General features: G+C 35.8%; 1 protein-coding gene across 3 annotated transcripts in view; it reads left to right on the top strand.

The window, feature by feature from the left end:
* The window catches only part of LOC113059293 (CUB and sushi domain-containing protein 3-like), a 215,314-nt gene that overhangs the window by 34,608 nt on the left and 164,268 nt on the right, over positions 1-16,438 (top strand). For all 3 annotated transcript variants that reach the window (XM_026227680.1, XM_026227681.1, XM_026227679.1), the window contains exons 4-5: positions 5,437-5,631; positions 16,136-16,343. In XM_026227680.1, the coding sequence (XP_026083465.1) occupies positions 5,437-5,631; positions 16,136-16,343 (403 nt within the window). The remainder of the gene's footprint in view (positions 1-5,436; positions 5,632-16,135; positions 16,344-16,438) is intronic.

The following is a 16,438-nucleotide window of genomic DNA, read 5'->3' as shown; positions in this document are numbered from 1 at the left end:
GATCGGCACTTAGGAGCCTGTTCGCGACTCGGTTGATTTAGATAGGCACTTCGGAGCATGTTCGCGACTCGGTTGATTCAGATCGGGACTTCGGAGCATGTTCGCGACTCGGTTGATTCAGATCGGCACTTCGGAGCATGTTCGCGACTCGGTTGATTCAGATCGGGACTTCGGAGCATGTTCGCGACTCCGTTGATTCAGTTTGGCACTTCGGAGCCAGTTCGCGACTCGGTTGATTCGGATCGGCACTTCGGAGCCTGTTCGCGACTCGGTTGATTCAGATCGGGACTTCGGAGCCTGTTCGCGACTCGGTTGATTCGGATCGGCACTTCGGAGCATGTTCGCGACTCGGTTGATTCAGATCGGCACTTCGGAGCCTGTTCGCGACTCGGTTGATTCAGATTGGCACTTCGGAGCCTGTTCGCGACTCGGTTGATTCAGATCGGCACTTCGGAGCCTGTTCGCGACTCGGTTGATTCAGATTGGCACTTCGGAGCCTGTTCGCGACTCGGTTGATTCAGATCGGCACTTCGGAGCATGTTTGAGATTTTTTTTTAAATTCAGAACTGGACATCGAAGCAGAAAGTGTTTGTCAATCAGTTAATTGGTGATAAATGAATATTTGGACTTGAGACTTTTTTTTACCTGTCGATTCAGCATGTACATGGACCCACACACAAAGGTGGACACACTCTAGACTTAATCATCAGTAGGGCTCTAAACTTTTCATCTATATTCACCCATATAAAACATTTGGTGCATCATAAAGAGGAAGCTGTGACAAAGAAGTCCTAAGAGAGTTGAGCAACTAGAAGCCTGTATTAGACAAGAATGGGACAACATTCCTATTCCTAAACTTGAGCAGCTTGTCTCCTCAGTCCCCAGACGTTTGCAGACTGTTATAAAAAGAAGAGGAGATGCCACACAGTGGTAAACATGGCCTTGTCCCAACTTTTTTCAGATGTGTTGATGCCATTAAATTTAAAATCTTATTTTTCCTTTAAAATTATACATTTTCTCAGTTTAAACATTTGATATGTCATCTGTGTTGTATTCTGAATAAAATGTTGAAATTTGAAAGTTCTACATCAGTGCATTTTATTTTTATTCAGTATCAAAACTTTTTTGGAATCGGGTTTGCAGTTATAGTGACTATACTTTTAAAATGTGTTGTGTAATGTTTCTTCTGATGCAACATCTTGCCTCACCTTTCTGTTGCGAGTGCATTACTGTCCACATTAATTTGTTTGGTCCCATTTTGTATTACATAATTATATATCTCCACAGTAAGTGCTTATATTATTAAAGATACTTATAAAGTGGGTCTGTTTGTTTTCTCAAACTGAACCACAACTCAACTGTTTTTTCAGCAGGTCACATAATCTGTCTGTAGAGCTTAAGATGTACTGAATCTGGAACATTATTGCAAATACTGGCAGCAACAGACATGCTATTCTTCCACAGTCCTGTTGCTGTCAATGCAGATCACCCAACAACTTTCATCACGACAGAGAGGTGTCGTTTGTCAGGAGTGCTGGAGGTACAGTAAATGTCATGTCACATGCCATGAGTGGTTATGACCATGCTTATGTCATGTTTATGTTTGTATTTATTATAGAAGCTGTCATGTTAAGTTATGACAGGTAAAACAGCACACTCTCCTGCTATGCTCTATAAATCAGATGCTTGTTGCAAAGGCCACCACGGTGGATGTGAAGGTAAACACAGGAGGACTGACCAAACCAAAATCTTAATGGTTTCTTATATGTGGAGTCACACTTCAATGGCGTGAAGTGACCACCACATACCAGTGTGTAGTGTTTCGTCAAGATGAAACGGTGTTTGCAATTCATGATTTTACTTTACTAATGTGACATTTCTGGGTGAAAAAATATATTCAGTGATCTTAAATGTTGGGAGGGACATTGATTCGAATTCATTGGACTGTAAACAAGTGGTGTTGATGGGCAGACTGATTCTGAAATATGAATAGTGTTTATGTGTATTGGAATAAAATGTATATTAAGAAATTTGAACATCATCTTTTTGATTTGATTTGGAGCTATCTCACATGTTCTGTTTTAGAGGTTTTCAGATGGTGCATTGAAGGTCTTTCTGAAGCGTCATAAATAGTCTTAAAAATTAATATAGATATATTTTATATAATATAAAAAATAGGCTTATTATGGGAAAGCATTTCACATATTATTTGTTGTATGTCCAATAATACAGAGTTTTGGTGCAAATTCATTAGTCAGTACGGAGAAACCAGCCAAATTAGCCTGATGCCAGCTTGAACAGGTTGCTTGATATCCTCTCATCCTACACAAAGTAAAAGAAAATATGACCCAGACTAGATTAAATATGAATATAGATCATGCAACCATTGAAAGCCACTCATATTGATAGTTATATTGTTGATGTAAATGTGTATGGGCATATGCAATTAGTGATGGATGGATGGATGATAGACAGATATAGACAGATGGAGCAGTGTATTGTCAGGCCTGTACAATTTTGGATGGATGGATGAATGATTGATACATTGATAAATGATGAATGTATGGAGAAGTGTGTTGTTAGGCTGAAGCAATTCATGATGTATGGATGGATTGATGGATGAATTGATAAATTATAGACTGGTAGATGGATTTATGGATGAACGGATGAGTGATAGATTTATGGATTGATGGATGGATGGATGATAGATTGGATGGATGGAGGACCAGTATATTGGATGGATAGATGATTGATTGATTGATTGATTGATTGGTGGATGGAGCAGTTTACAGTAGTGTTGGGCCTGTGCAGTTCATGGTGGATGGATGGGTGATAGACTGATAGACTGAAGGATGTTTGGAGTGAGCGGTGTATTGTTGGGCCTATGCAGTTCAGGATTGATGGATGAATAAATGAATGGTAGACTGGATGGAAGGATGGATGGATAGATAGATAGACAGACAGACATGGAATCATGGACAGATGGATGGATAGTTTAAATTTTCACAAAAAGTCTCCAATTGGTGTCCAGAGTAAAATTTACCTCATAGAACAAAACCAGTTGAGACCTGCTGCTGTATTTCACATCAGCAGGCTTTGTATTTCCACAAATCACCACTCCTGAGTAGCAATTACATGGAATGGCCTCTTTCTAAAAGTAATTTCCAACTCCAAATGTCTCACTCCACCAGTGTCCTGCCCATAAGTCAGAGACCCAGTAGCACAATCAAACAGACACCTCATGTCTCTGTTTGTACTTGAGTTTTTTCTTCAGCCTGCTGAGGGACCATGCTTGTAATTGCTTCTTTGGAACAGGGGAAAAATAAATAATCCTCTCTCAAAGGTAATACTTCATCACACTTTCTGTACTGATTCATTTCCACTCCGGGCCATTTATTTGACTGCCATTATATAGAAAGCCCAAGTTTAACCTGTCGTAATGAGCAGGAAATGCCTCCATTACCCCAGATCATGGGCATAAAGCTCAGTGGGACTATATGCAAGCAGAGATGAGCTGACAGATGTGCTGTGTTTCTATGCAGAGAGTCACACACGAAATCATAGACAGAGTGTGAGCGATGATAGTCGCGAGCGGCATTTGATCAACTTCAGCTGCTTTCATTCAAGAAACAGAGTTCCCGATTGCAAACCCAATGGGAAACCTGTTTGCACAAAGCAACGGTGCCAAAATGCATGCTCTGTTGTTAAAGGTAGATTAAGAAAAGTAGGATCTGTCTCATTGAGTGACATGGAGATAACAGTCCTCTGGTGTGAAGGGACAGAGGTTTAAGATGCTTTAAGTCTAAGATTTAAAAGCACAAGTTGAGCTGAAATTAATGGTTCACTGACTGTGTACCAGGGAGCAAATGCAATGCCATATCATTCTAGCTGCTAAACGCCGTCTATAAATCATCTGCTCAAGTTATAATTCTGCACATCTGCTGATTTTAGAGGCTCACTTTTATACTTATATAATTCTAATGCAGAAGCACATTAGTGGAATGCATTAAAGTGCACTGTACTTTCTAATGTAGAACTGTAAGGGCCTTTAAAATACATTTGTTGTGTTCTTCACATTCTGTGCAGATGCATTTATTTGCATTTTCTCTCTAGATAACATGCTAAATTCTTCGATTTATGGTGCCATTTTGTAAAATTCAGTGTTTCGGTCACCACACTTGAATTTCTGTTGTGACAAAAATCAGAATATAGCTGGAAAGGTTTTATGTCATGTCAGAATGTTTTTTGTAAGGCATTTGTGTGGATGTATCAGTGATTATAGCTCAAGAAATTACAAATACAGTCTGCTCTGCACTGATGTACAGTATGCTATGTACTACTGTTATATACTCATAATAATAATAATTCTGTTACAAATTCTGCAAAAAGAATCCGGAAAAAATGAACATGCTTACCACAGAAATATGAAGCAGCAAAACTGTTTTCAACATGTTTAATCTGCAGAAAATCGGCATATTGATTTCTGAAGGATCTTGTGACACTGAAGACTGGAGAAATTCAGCTTTGCATCACAGAAATCCATATATTTTAAAATAAACGTACAAAGAAAACTAATGGTTAAATTTTTTAGTAATTTTTCATAATATTACTGTTTTTACAAAAAAAAAAAAAACATTAAAAATATCCCTACCCCCAGAATATTATATTTATTAAAATCACATAAAATCATTTTCACATATTGTTATTTATATAAGTATGCAAAAAACTTTACATATCAGGCAGTATCCATTCTATTCTATTCTATTCTATTCTATTCTATTCTATTCTATTCTATTCTACTTAATAAACTGCAAATAAATATATAAATTAAACAATTTATTTTGCATTCTTTGAAATATTCACTTCAGAATAAAACATACTGTTGTGCCAGGCAGTATTTAGAGTAACTACTTCATGATAATCATAACTGATCCATTTTGATCAGCTGATTGTCACAAATATCAGTCTGAAACGGGCAGTGTTCAGTAGTCTGCAGTCGCCTGAGGATTGAAATGGAGTTTTATGATGGTGGCAGGTGCTCAGAGCATATGTGTGCTGGTTTAAATCAAAGATAAGCAAGCTTAACATATCATATCCAGACATGTGTCCCTGAGGATTAGAAATGTGTCAAAGCAGGAATATTAGTCCAACGCCAGATGTCTGAGAAATAAATAAGGACCGTCGACTGCATTCATGACACTACTTCTTCTTTTTCTTTGTTAAAAAATAAGAATCTTTTTATTGCAGTAGGAAGTGGCCTTTTTGTTTCTTGCACAAATTCATTTTTTATTCATTGTTTTCATTATTTTTTGATGAATACAGGCTTTGCAACTCTCTAATTGGCCGGTTATAACCAGCAGAAATCAGCAATGCGTTAAGAATAAAATTGCCCTTTGCTACATCTCATTTTGGCATCTTCGCTTTGTCTCTCCTCAGAACTACAAAGCAGTTCTTGTGGGAATCCAGGAGTTCCTGCCAAAGGAATCCTGAATGGAACAAGTTTCAGTGTGGGAGACAGAATCCGGTACCACTGTGTGGCTGGATATACCCTGGACGGCCATGCTCAGCTGACCTGTGTCACCAGCACGTCTAATGTAGCAGTGTGGGATTTTCCTATTCCCATCTGCAGAGGTAAGAAGTGGCAGATAGACGCTTGGGGAACTGTGCTGAGCAGCTCATTTTTATTTTCTTCATGCTTGGGTTTGTTTTTTTGATGCTGAGTTGTTAAAAGAAGGCCTTCTCTGCTTTTGTAGAGCATCATAGGGCATTAATGCATTTGAATATGCTTAAAACATCTGAATGTCATGATAAAATAACAAAGCAACCGGTTTCTAGAAACATATAATGCAGAAGCTTTTCTCAGAATTTAATCCTTTTAAAGTATGTGCCAATATATATCTCAGTAATTATGTATATGCTCTAAAATGAAATAATAATTATTATTTATTTTATTTTTTATTTTTTGCTGAACAATCAGGACTATCATTTCAACAAAACAGCCATATTTGTCAAATAGATTCAAAAGGACAAAACGACCTTTTTAACATTGCTTGCAACGTTGCTCAGTCAGCTCCAAAAAGAAATGCAAAACCTGTGCTATCTAAAGAAATACAAATTAATTAAAATATAAAATCCAGTATTTGCTAATAATACGGGATAACAAGAAATGTGTGATTTATATTTTTTGTCATTTTTGACCAGGAAGGTGGGAAAAAAAAACAAATACAAAACTAAATATTAATTAGAAAAAGATTTGTACACTGTGTTACACTGAGTGAGTAAAGTCAGTATGTTTTAGTCAGTGATAACATAGTATTTTTGGGGAAACAAAAATGCTCTCCAACATGGGGCTAATTGAACACACACACACAAAATCATTTTTATTAAATAATTTTAAAGGACTAATTTTATTTTAGGTGCATGAATATAATGCAACCTACCTAATAATAGACAGCAATAGTTATTCATATAATAAAACCTGCCTATTGTAAAAATAGACAGCAATAGGTATGCATATATTTTTACCTTTTTATGTGTAACGAAAATGGTCAAAAATAAATCATTGAATCAAAGTTTCTATTTTTCAAACCATTTTTTTATAACAATTTGAACTGCATCACAAAATCTTCTCAAGTTTAAATCAGAGGCACTTAAACGTTTCTTTCTTCAAAACTGATACCAGAATCATCACCAATATATTGGATACATATAGTCCTGCCCTATAATATCACATTCACTATGTTTCAATACCTTTTGACAACCACAGAGCATCTGATTTCTGATACTGAACTGCAGTTCTCTGTGATAAATCTGAACTGCCTACAATTTTATCCTTTGAACCCTTACACCCGACAAAATTCTTTAGATTTTTTTTTTTTTTGTGCTGTCATTCTTTAAAATGCTGCTTGCTGTGATATAATGCACTGACATTCTGATATTTAAGTGTCCAAATACTTTTCGGGGCCACAGATTCTTTTGTAAGCAGCATGTTGGCTCAAAAGTGAAACCGGTTAATATGCTGTAAGCCTGGAGTACTCTGGCTTTGGCTTGATATATGAGGCTTTTATATTATTCAGTTTTGTCGAATTTCAAATGAACGTTGTTTTCAACTTGTATTGTGCTTAAAATTGTCTCTGCTTCTAATTTGTCTTTCTGGGATTGCTTTAGATATGGTGATTCATGAAGTGTTCTGCAGCGCCTGCCTGCTGTAAAATCCTGCAGTTCTTTTACATTAGTCTTCTTTTGCATGGCGCAATCAAACATGAGTCGCCCCAGTGGGAAATTCCTGCATGTGTGAGATCCGAAATACAGTTCAATAATTCAGGTGTTGCTTTAATTACAAGCATGAGAAACTTTGAAGTGCACTCAGGTATTTTGGATAACGTTTTACATTTTGGAATGCGATGCATGATTGAACTGAATAAAGATAAAATATGCTATATCCCCAGGATATTTGAAAAATGAGTACTGCTTTATCGTTTGTGCTTAATGAAAGATGAGCAGGGCTCAAAACATATCGATGAAAGGTACTTTTTGGTAGAGGAAAGACCTCATTAAAAACAGTGTTTAAACCAGCAAACTTGTTTGATGTATTATAGCCTTTCATCTTCTTATTAGTTTTGCTTCAGTAGCTTTTAGTTGGCTGAATGAAAACAGAAACATTATGTGACTCACATTTTAGGCTATGATATTCTGAAAGTCTGCGTCATCAAACAATTTCAACTCTGATTTTTTTTGGTTGAGTTCTGTGCCGGTTGATGCTGGTAGATAATCTGTAACCAAACCATCTGGGGAAAATAAAAAAGCATCTTTCTAAATTGATGACAATTCAAACCGAATGTTTCTATGCCTATTTCAAGTTGGAGATGAAAGATGGTTAGATTGGTTAGTGAGTGAGTCATTTGAGTTGATTCAGTGAACAAATGAGTTGTGTGACTCTCTGTATTTAAATATAGACCTAACCATAGATTTTGTGCCGGGACAGTAGCTCCCTGTCATACTTCAAGCTTGATTAGCATACTAGCTTAATTAGAGAAACTAAATGAATGTCTTTTCAGTGGTTAAATTAATGTTTTATCAAATGCAACACATGAAAATTGGTCGGACGTTAATGTGATTCATCCAGAAGTGATTCCGGATGATTCACAAGAGAGAATAACTACTGCCAGCTCTGTCTTTGAGTCTCATTCAGCGAAACGAAGAACCCGTGGCCTTGTTGCATTCAGCCAAATCAGTCAAACCAGGGAGGAATCTGTATGACACATTTTCTGACCCCAGGCTTTTTAGCACATGCTTTTTCATCTTTGGGCAAGGGAAATTAATCATCTTTGATGATGGTATCTGAGCCTGGAGGCTTGCCCCTTGTCTCCGCCCCCTCTGGATGTCTTTAAAGCGAACTATATTACCGGTAAATGCAAAGCAAAGAGAGAAATGGGGCTTAAATGAGAGTCAGGTCTTTGTGTTTATGCCAGCTGAAAGGAAGACCTGTGATAAATTCGGTCTGAATATTAGACCTGTTGAAAATGCTTGTTTTTTTTCTCTAATGCATTTCACTTAGTGAGAGAATTTACTGCTTACGTTCCGATTAAGTTATAAGAACATTATATCAGAATGTTTTCAGAATGTTCAATTGTACATCCACTTTAATATTTAAAAAAATATTTTTTTCTTGGTTATGTGAGCATTAGAAAAAACATCAGTCATTGTTAATTGTTATCATTTTATGAATATTATGAGGGGCAAATGCGGGGCAAATATTTGCTCGATTAATGGGGATAGGTCACCCATTCAATTGATAAATTAACGGCTAGTTAAAGATGTAAAGGGAACTGAACTACTATAGTATTAATTAAAAATAAACTGACATTAGGAATCAATCTCTTGGTCTCCTTATCTTTCTATATGTGTGTTAACACAATTCATTCTGACGCCAGGATGTGGTTTTTCCACGAAAAAAATAAATAAAACTTTTTACTTCGATTTCAGTTTAATAAGAAATAAAAAGTCACATAAATCACTGTTTACACAACAGTGCGTCACCCAATCGCCCTAATGGAGAAACCGCCAGTGTCTAAATGTTGCTAGTTTCAGAATATTCGGAGAACATTTAAAAGTAACATTCCCATAATGTTTGAAAAATACTAAAATGGAATGTTCTTTAATGTTCCCCATACCCTAAAAAAGGTTTTAGAGCATTTAAAATGGGTTTTGGATGTTCAGAAAACATACGACATAAACATTATTTTCATAACTTAATGGGAATGTTATTAAAACATTCTTAGACCATTTATGTTAGAAGGTAGTAAATCATGATGTTTACAAAACCTTAGTGTTGTTCCATGAGCGGTGTTTGAATAACATTTTATTCTAACATTCTGATAACATTGTCAATGACCAGATAACTTTGAATGAACATTCTATTAGCGTTACTGAAGAATGTTTGTTCATATCTTTGAGAGAACATGGTGAATAGTTTTATCATTTACTGCACTTAGTTATCTATCCTACCGTGGTTATGTGCCCACAGAAAATAGTTTGCTTCAGCAACTCTCTTCTTCATCTTCCTTCGGGTTCTTCGGCTACTCTGAGAGGGCAGCATGACCCTCAGAATGAGCAGATGGTTTTTTGATCCCACTTCCTCAGAGAACCTGCCTATTCTAAAGATGTACAGTAGGCACACATCCAAGAGTCCTCAGCTGTCCTCTTCGGCGCACTAGAATGGCAGATATCACTGAATCCAGATGGAATGACCTAGATCCAGAGGACACACTTTCAAGAGCAATGAAATTCTTGCCATGCTTACAGTTTCTGTCGTTTGTCTGGTTGTCGGACACATGTTTCCAGTAACTGTGTGACCTGTCCATAGCAGTTCTGTGAGGAGAATTTCTGCAGGAGGAGCTCTGAATGGGGTGCTCCTTCTGATATCTTAAACCCCTGCAGAACATGTTGAGACAGTTCAGTGTCTTGCATGGCCAAGCAAGCTTATCTTATCTCTGCTTACCTTCTTGCTCATTTAGCAGCCAGCTCCAAAACTGAGTACATCAAACCCATTTTCATAGAGTAGCTGTTTGTCTCTGAGCAGTATCCCAACCATGAATGTTGAAATCCAGCATAAAAATGTAATGTATAGTCGTAATGTACATACCAACCGTGACAATAGTGGAAAAAACATGATCATTTCAGAGGCTCCTGAATTCAGGACCCACAAGCTGCCAGTCCCAAAGCCTGCAACAAAGTTAATGTAAAAACATTTATTTTACGAATCTAGTAGTGGTGCTTATTTAAGATATTTTTGCTTTTAAATCTGACCATAAAATGTAATTGTATAATGTTATAAAAACCCAAACATAATGAATATATAATTTAATAAAATATATAACAATATGTAGGATTGATAATGTAAGGCATCATATACAGGTGCATCTCAATAAACTAGAATACTTCATAAGACCAGTAAAAAACATTTTTAGTGGATTGTTGGCCTTCTGGAAAGTATGCTCATTTACTGTACATGTAGTCAATACTTGGTAGGGGCTCCTTTTGCTTTAATTACTGCCTCAATTCAGTGTGGGATGGAGGTGATCAGTTTGTGACACTGCTGAGGTTGTATGGAAGCCCAGGTTTCTTTGACAGTGGCCTTCGGCTCATCTGCATTGTTTGGTCTCTTTTTTTCTCATCTTCCTCTTGACAATAGCCCATAGATTCTCTCTGGGGTTCAGGTCTGGTGAGTTTGCTGGCCAGTCAAGCACACCAACACCATGGTCATTTAACCAACTTATGGTGGTTTTGACAGTGTGGACAGTACCAAATCCTGCTGGAAAATGAAATCAGCATCTTCAAAAAGCTGATCAGCAGAAGGAAGCATGAAGTGCTCCAAAATAGGCTCAGGAAACCTTTGCAGGTGTTTTGAGTTGATTAGCTGATTGGCATTTCACCGTATTCTAATTTTTTTAAATGGTGAGCCAAAATCATCACAAATAAAAGAACCAAAGACTTAATCTACTTCAGTCTGTGTGCATTGAATTTATGTAATACATGAGTTTCACACTTTGAGTTGAATTACTGAAATGAAAGAACTTTTCTACAACATTCTAATTTATTGAGATGCACCTGTATATAAAGCATTTTCAAGCAGCAAAACAATCAAATGCAATGCAGCTTTACATTTTTTCTCTCGCTACATTAGAATGTGTTTTCCGTTTAAGAAAAAATCTTTCCTGAGCAAAATTTAATGTCTCTCATACATTTTCACCATCATTTACAGAATATGCCTACTAAAAGTTATTTGAAATATTAGACATTTTATTTGCATTAATGTTTTGTGTGTATATAAAATCACTTTTGTAAATGTAATTAAATGCACACACACAGAAATTGTTTTGGTGTTCATTTTAATGTTTTAGCAATAAGAGTGTAAATCAGAGTTGTGTGCCAATTTTGGCTCAAAATGGACCAACACTTATGCACAACCATGCTGTAAAATATCACACAGTACAATCAAGCTTGAATCCATATTTGTACAAGAGGCTTTAAACACTCCATTTTGGTCCCCACCTGTATGATGTGCTTCATTTTGATTTACAAAAGTAGCATGAACTCTATTTGTGTTGGAAAATTATTTGGTGTTTCTTTTTTCTTTTTTTGAACGTTAGGTTTTCAATCAGTGTACTTTTGTCTCTTAAATGGACATGATGACAAGGAACCAGTGATTGAAGAAATTACAGTAAAAAAATAAAAATAAATAATCACAGTAGTCAGAAACACGTTTAGTGTAAGCATGCAGTAACTCATTTGATGTTGCATTTATAATCTTGTCTCTCGCATCGTTTTTTAAAAGTATTGTTAAAAAGATTAGCTTTTCGAGTTGTGCATTGTGCATCATCAGTGTTCAGTATTTCACTGTTTAGCAGCTTGAGTAGCTTCTAGGAGAAAACAAAAATCTAATTGAGTTAATTTTGCTGTTGATAAGTGACATGAGTGCATCCCTACAATTAAAGCAATGGTGGAGGGTGTTTTGAGAAATATGGAAAAGGCACAATCAGTATGTAGTCTTGACTAAAGGCCATAAATGTATATTTATCGAGCAATTTCAGAATTGATTCTCTCTCTTTTTTTACTTCAGCAGGAAACTTTTCAGTGCTAATGAAACAAAATCAGGGTCATTAGCTATATCTATAGTTCTCGTTCTTGTGTAGCCACAGGGAATTATGTGAAATGCAGTTTGGTTGCATAAGTGTGCCTTTCTAGGGGAAGATAAACTACCCTCTGGCTAGGAATCTCATATATTGCAATTATTGATTTCTTTATGTGCTCTATAAGTGTGTCACAGGTGTGTGATTCAGCTGTAGTGTGAGCACATGCGGCTCCACACCTGGGATGCAATCATAACACATTGTTCTTGCATTTAGGCCTGTGTATATATACTCTGCATGCATCTAATAATCATTATGGTTACCTAACGCTGGAATCAGCATGGATGAGGTTCGCATAATTAAGATTTGGGAAGAAATCTATCTATCTAACAGAAATTTAAACAGTGACTGTCTGTCAAGACATGCTTTGTTGAGAGTTAACATGAAGCACCACTTAAAACCCACAATTTCCTCCATAATGTGACAGACTAGAGACTGAAACAAGACAATTCTTAAGAAAAAATGTAGTGATGGGCTTGATAATTTTTTTTTTCACATTTGATTTTTATATCATATATATATATATATGTGTATATGTGTGTGTGTGTGTGTGTGTGTGTGTGTGTGTGTATATATATATATATATATATATATATATATATATATATATATATATATATATAGTTATTGTTATTGTCATTATTATGATTTTATTTATTAGAATATATAGCATATTAAATATTTCATAAGACCAGAGCACGTGCTTTTTTATATATTTTATATATTTTTATTTTTATTTTTGTAATTTTTTTAAATGTACCGCATTCAATTTTGCATATGACCAGAGCAAGTTTTTAAAGTATTTACATTTAGATTTTTTTAATGTGTGTTTATACAGTGTATATATTCAATTTTCTCCAAGACCGGAAATGAGTTTTATTTTTTATTTTTATATTGACTTGAAGCTGTGTTTCTTTTAATATTAATTATGCCTAGAAATGCTACAGGCTTGTAATGCTAATACATCTGTCTTCAGTTTAGTTTTTTATGCATATTCATAATCTAAGTTGATGTGTGGCCCCAAAAAGTATTTGCACATTAAGTCGCACTTAAATGTCTGAATGGCATTTAATTAGATGCAAACAACAAATTATGCTGGATCTCTCACAGAACTACTTGTTCCACAGTGACCTTTAAACAGCTGTCTTGGAAGTGCTTTTTTAAGTGGATATAAAAAGTCACACACAAGTGTAAAATGACACACTTCACTATAGTTTCAGTGTGAAAATACTTTGTGGAGCTGCTGTAAAGTCAGACAGCTCTAATATAAGTGATAATGTGTACATATTCAACAGAGTTTGAGTTGATTCTCTAACACTCGAGGAGTGCTGAACTTAAAAAAAATAAAACCTGACAGTTCATCCTAAAAGATAATGAGGATCCAAATTAAATCTTGAAAAGCAACATTAATCCCTCATATTGGGATGTTTCTTCTTCTGAGTTCTGCTTTAATGAGAGCGGATAAGGCATGTACCGATCTATTATCCAGTACCTTTCATGTACCCATCGCATCAGCCTTCATCAGATCCATGTGCCTTCAACTCACCGCCTCTTCTGTATAGTCTCAGTCTCAGACGGCACACCTCTAGACTGCCCATAGACTGCTAACCCACTCGCTCGCTCCAAACTAATCCATACTGCAGACAAAACCGTAAAAGGACTTTCTTGATCTGGCAAACTCTACTTTCTTGACCTGATCGGCTAGCTTTATGAAACGAGGTTAAAAAGTCATGTCTGCCTGGAGACAAAGTTGTGTTTACATGGCACTAGGTTTAAACTTGAAGCTTTTGATGCTAAAATTATTATTGAACTTGTCCATTTCAATTACAATTAACAAAATAAAAAAAGGCAAAAAAAAGAGACCTCTATCACTAACTTGCTGTATTCTTTTTCTGTTCTATCTGTTTTCTTTTTATTTATTATATTATTTAAAAGCCCTCGCTATGTGTACTGTTTAAGCTAACTAAGACTTGTTATAGCACTTATATATCATTGCTCTTTTTGTTGTTGCTTTGGATAAAAGCGTCTGCTAAATGACTAAATGTAAATGTAATTATTAGAAAATGTATACAATAATGCAATAAAATGGCCCCATTGTATACATTTGAATATTTTTTCATACTAAAGTTTAATTGTTTTCATTAAAATGCTTTTATTTACTACATTTGGTTCTTGTGGCATAATGTATTTCAGATCAATTATTTCTAAATGGCATGTAGAGTCTCTTCCTGTCAAAATGGATTATTCTTAACTAAAATAAGCTGCTGTGTGGATGGGACTTTTTGCTGTTTAGTCAAAAAAAATTGTTTACGTGTGACTAACCTCTGCTTTGCAAACATGTTGCATTACCTGCATTTTAAGCAGCTGTGCGGCGCAGATCTGGACCCTCGTGTGGTTGAAGCTCATTCGTTATTTTCTCCTTGCATGAGCTGTCGAGAGAGTCCTGTGATAAAGCATGAGTTTGCCTAAAATAGCTTTTTAGGGCAGAAATGCCGACATATAAGGCAATTTGCAGCTTAGGGAACATGGACTGTCAGCACACATTAATAGATATGAAGCTGAAGCTTTCAGAAATTTTAGTAATAGATGTAACGCTGCTTTGAACCATCTGAACACGCAAATGCACCTGCCATCTGCTGGGTTCGTAATGAACGAGATGTGCACTGCTACACGTGCATTTAAAATTACATTTAAATAATTAAATATGCATAATGTCATTTACAAATCGGGTAACTTAATAAATGTGATTTTCTTGGCCCTTTGAACTCTACTTATCAGTTTTATCAGCTAAAATTCAGAATTGCGAGATATAAACTTTTTTTTTTCATAAAAAAGGTAAGTGTGACTTTTTATCTCTCAATTTTGACTTAGAATTGGTGTTGATATCTTGCAATTCTGAGCTTACTTTCTCAGAACTGTCAAAACTATGTAAATAAAAATAAAATCACAATTACCTTTATTCTTTCTTTTTTTATCCCATGGCAGGAAGAAGTTTCCATCAGTTGCAGAGCTTTGGCACAGGGAATCATTTAAAGTGATAGTTCACCTACAAATTATTATTTTTTCATTATTTAATCAGCTTCATGTCATTCCAGACCATTTTGACTTTATTCTTACTGCATGACACAGAATAAGTTATTTCGAACAATGTTTCAACTGTGTCGGTGTTTCAACTCATCAAAACAACATTGGACCTCATTGCATGGACAAAGACATGTTTCAGTATTTTATACTTTGTTCACCAGAAGTTATACAGGTTTAGATCCACATCAGGGTAAATAAATGAATAAGTCTGTTCTTCATGCAAAGCATGTCAAATCTGTGCTATGGACTTGCAGTGCTTGCAATTCTTGCAATATTGCCCTTTTGAGCAGCTTGACAGCTCACTATGAGTGATTGTTCCATGTAAAAGAGCTTCAGAAAATCCTTCTTTTGTGTTGTATGAAATATACATATGGGTTTGGAATGACATGAGGTGAATAATAAATAATGAAATTATTTCGTTAAACTATTCAAATGCATTAGTTGTACACCAAATGCGTGTGCAATATGTAACATTAGCTGATGTCCTGCGTATGTTTATTTTAAATATAAAATACTCTTCATTAGGTATAGTGATTGCATTTTGGAGTGTTTTGTTGAGACGCTTTCCTCTTATTCTGCATATGAAGCTAATTGGATTAATTATCTTACACTGTCTCTGTTTTCAAGCCAGTCTTGGGCTGCATAATTAAGTGTTGATTACATTTTTGTTTTGGAGAAAAACTAATTGCTTACAAAACCCATATAATACTCATTAAAATAATCATTTTGTTCATTAGAACACAACCAGCAATTAGCATGAAAAAACAAACAAATGTTTTCAATTCACAAACATTTTACTTTTCACTCTTTCTCTGTAAAATTATATTTGTTAATATATTGTGTGTTGGTTTGGTCAACAGCTGAGGACACATGTGGTGGGACCTTCCGTGGGTCCAGTGGCACCATCTCCAGTCCAGACTTTCAGAAGGACTATCAGAGCAGTGGCGAGTGCACGTGGACTATTCTGGCTGATCCAGGAGACACCATCTCACTAGTCTTCACTGAATTCCAGATGGACAGCAAACTCGACTCTTTAGAAGTTGAGGGATCCGATCCCCCAACGATATGGTGAGTGTGATACTGGATTAAGCTGCATCTCACTGGAATTCTTAATCTGCATTCAGTGGTCAGTTATTGTTGCAGGATTCCTGGAGGATTTAACC

This window comes from Carassius auratus, chromosome 41 (genome assembly GCF_003368295.1).
Source record: "Carassius auratus strain Wakin chromosome 41, ASM336829v1, whole genome shotgun sequence".
Taxonomy (NCBI): domain Eukaryota; kingdom Metazoa; phylum Chordata; class Actinopteri; order Cypriniformes; family Cyprinidae; genus Carassius; species Carassius auratus.
The sequence above is the reverse complement of the archived record's forward strand: the minus strand, read 5'-3'. Positions and strand labels throughout refer to the sequence as shown.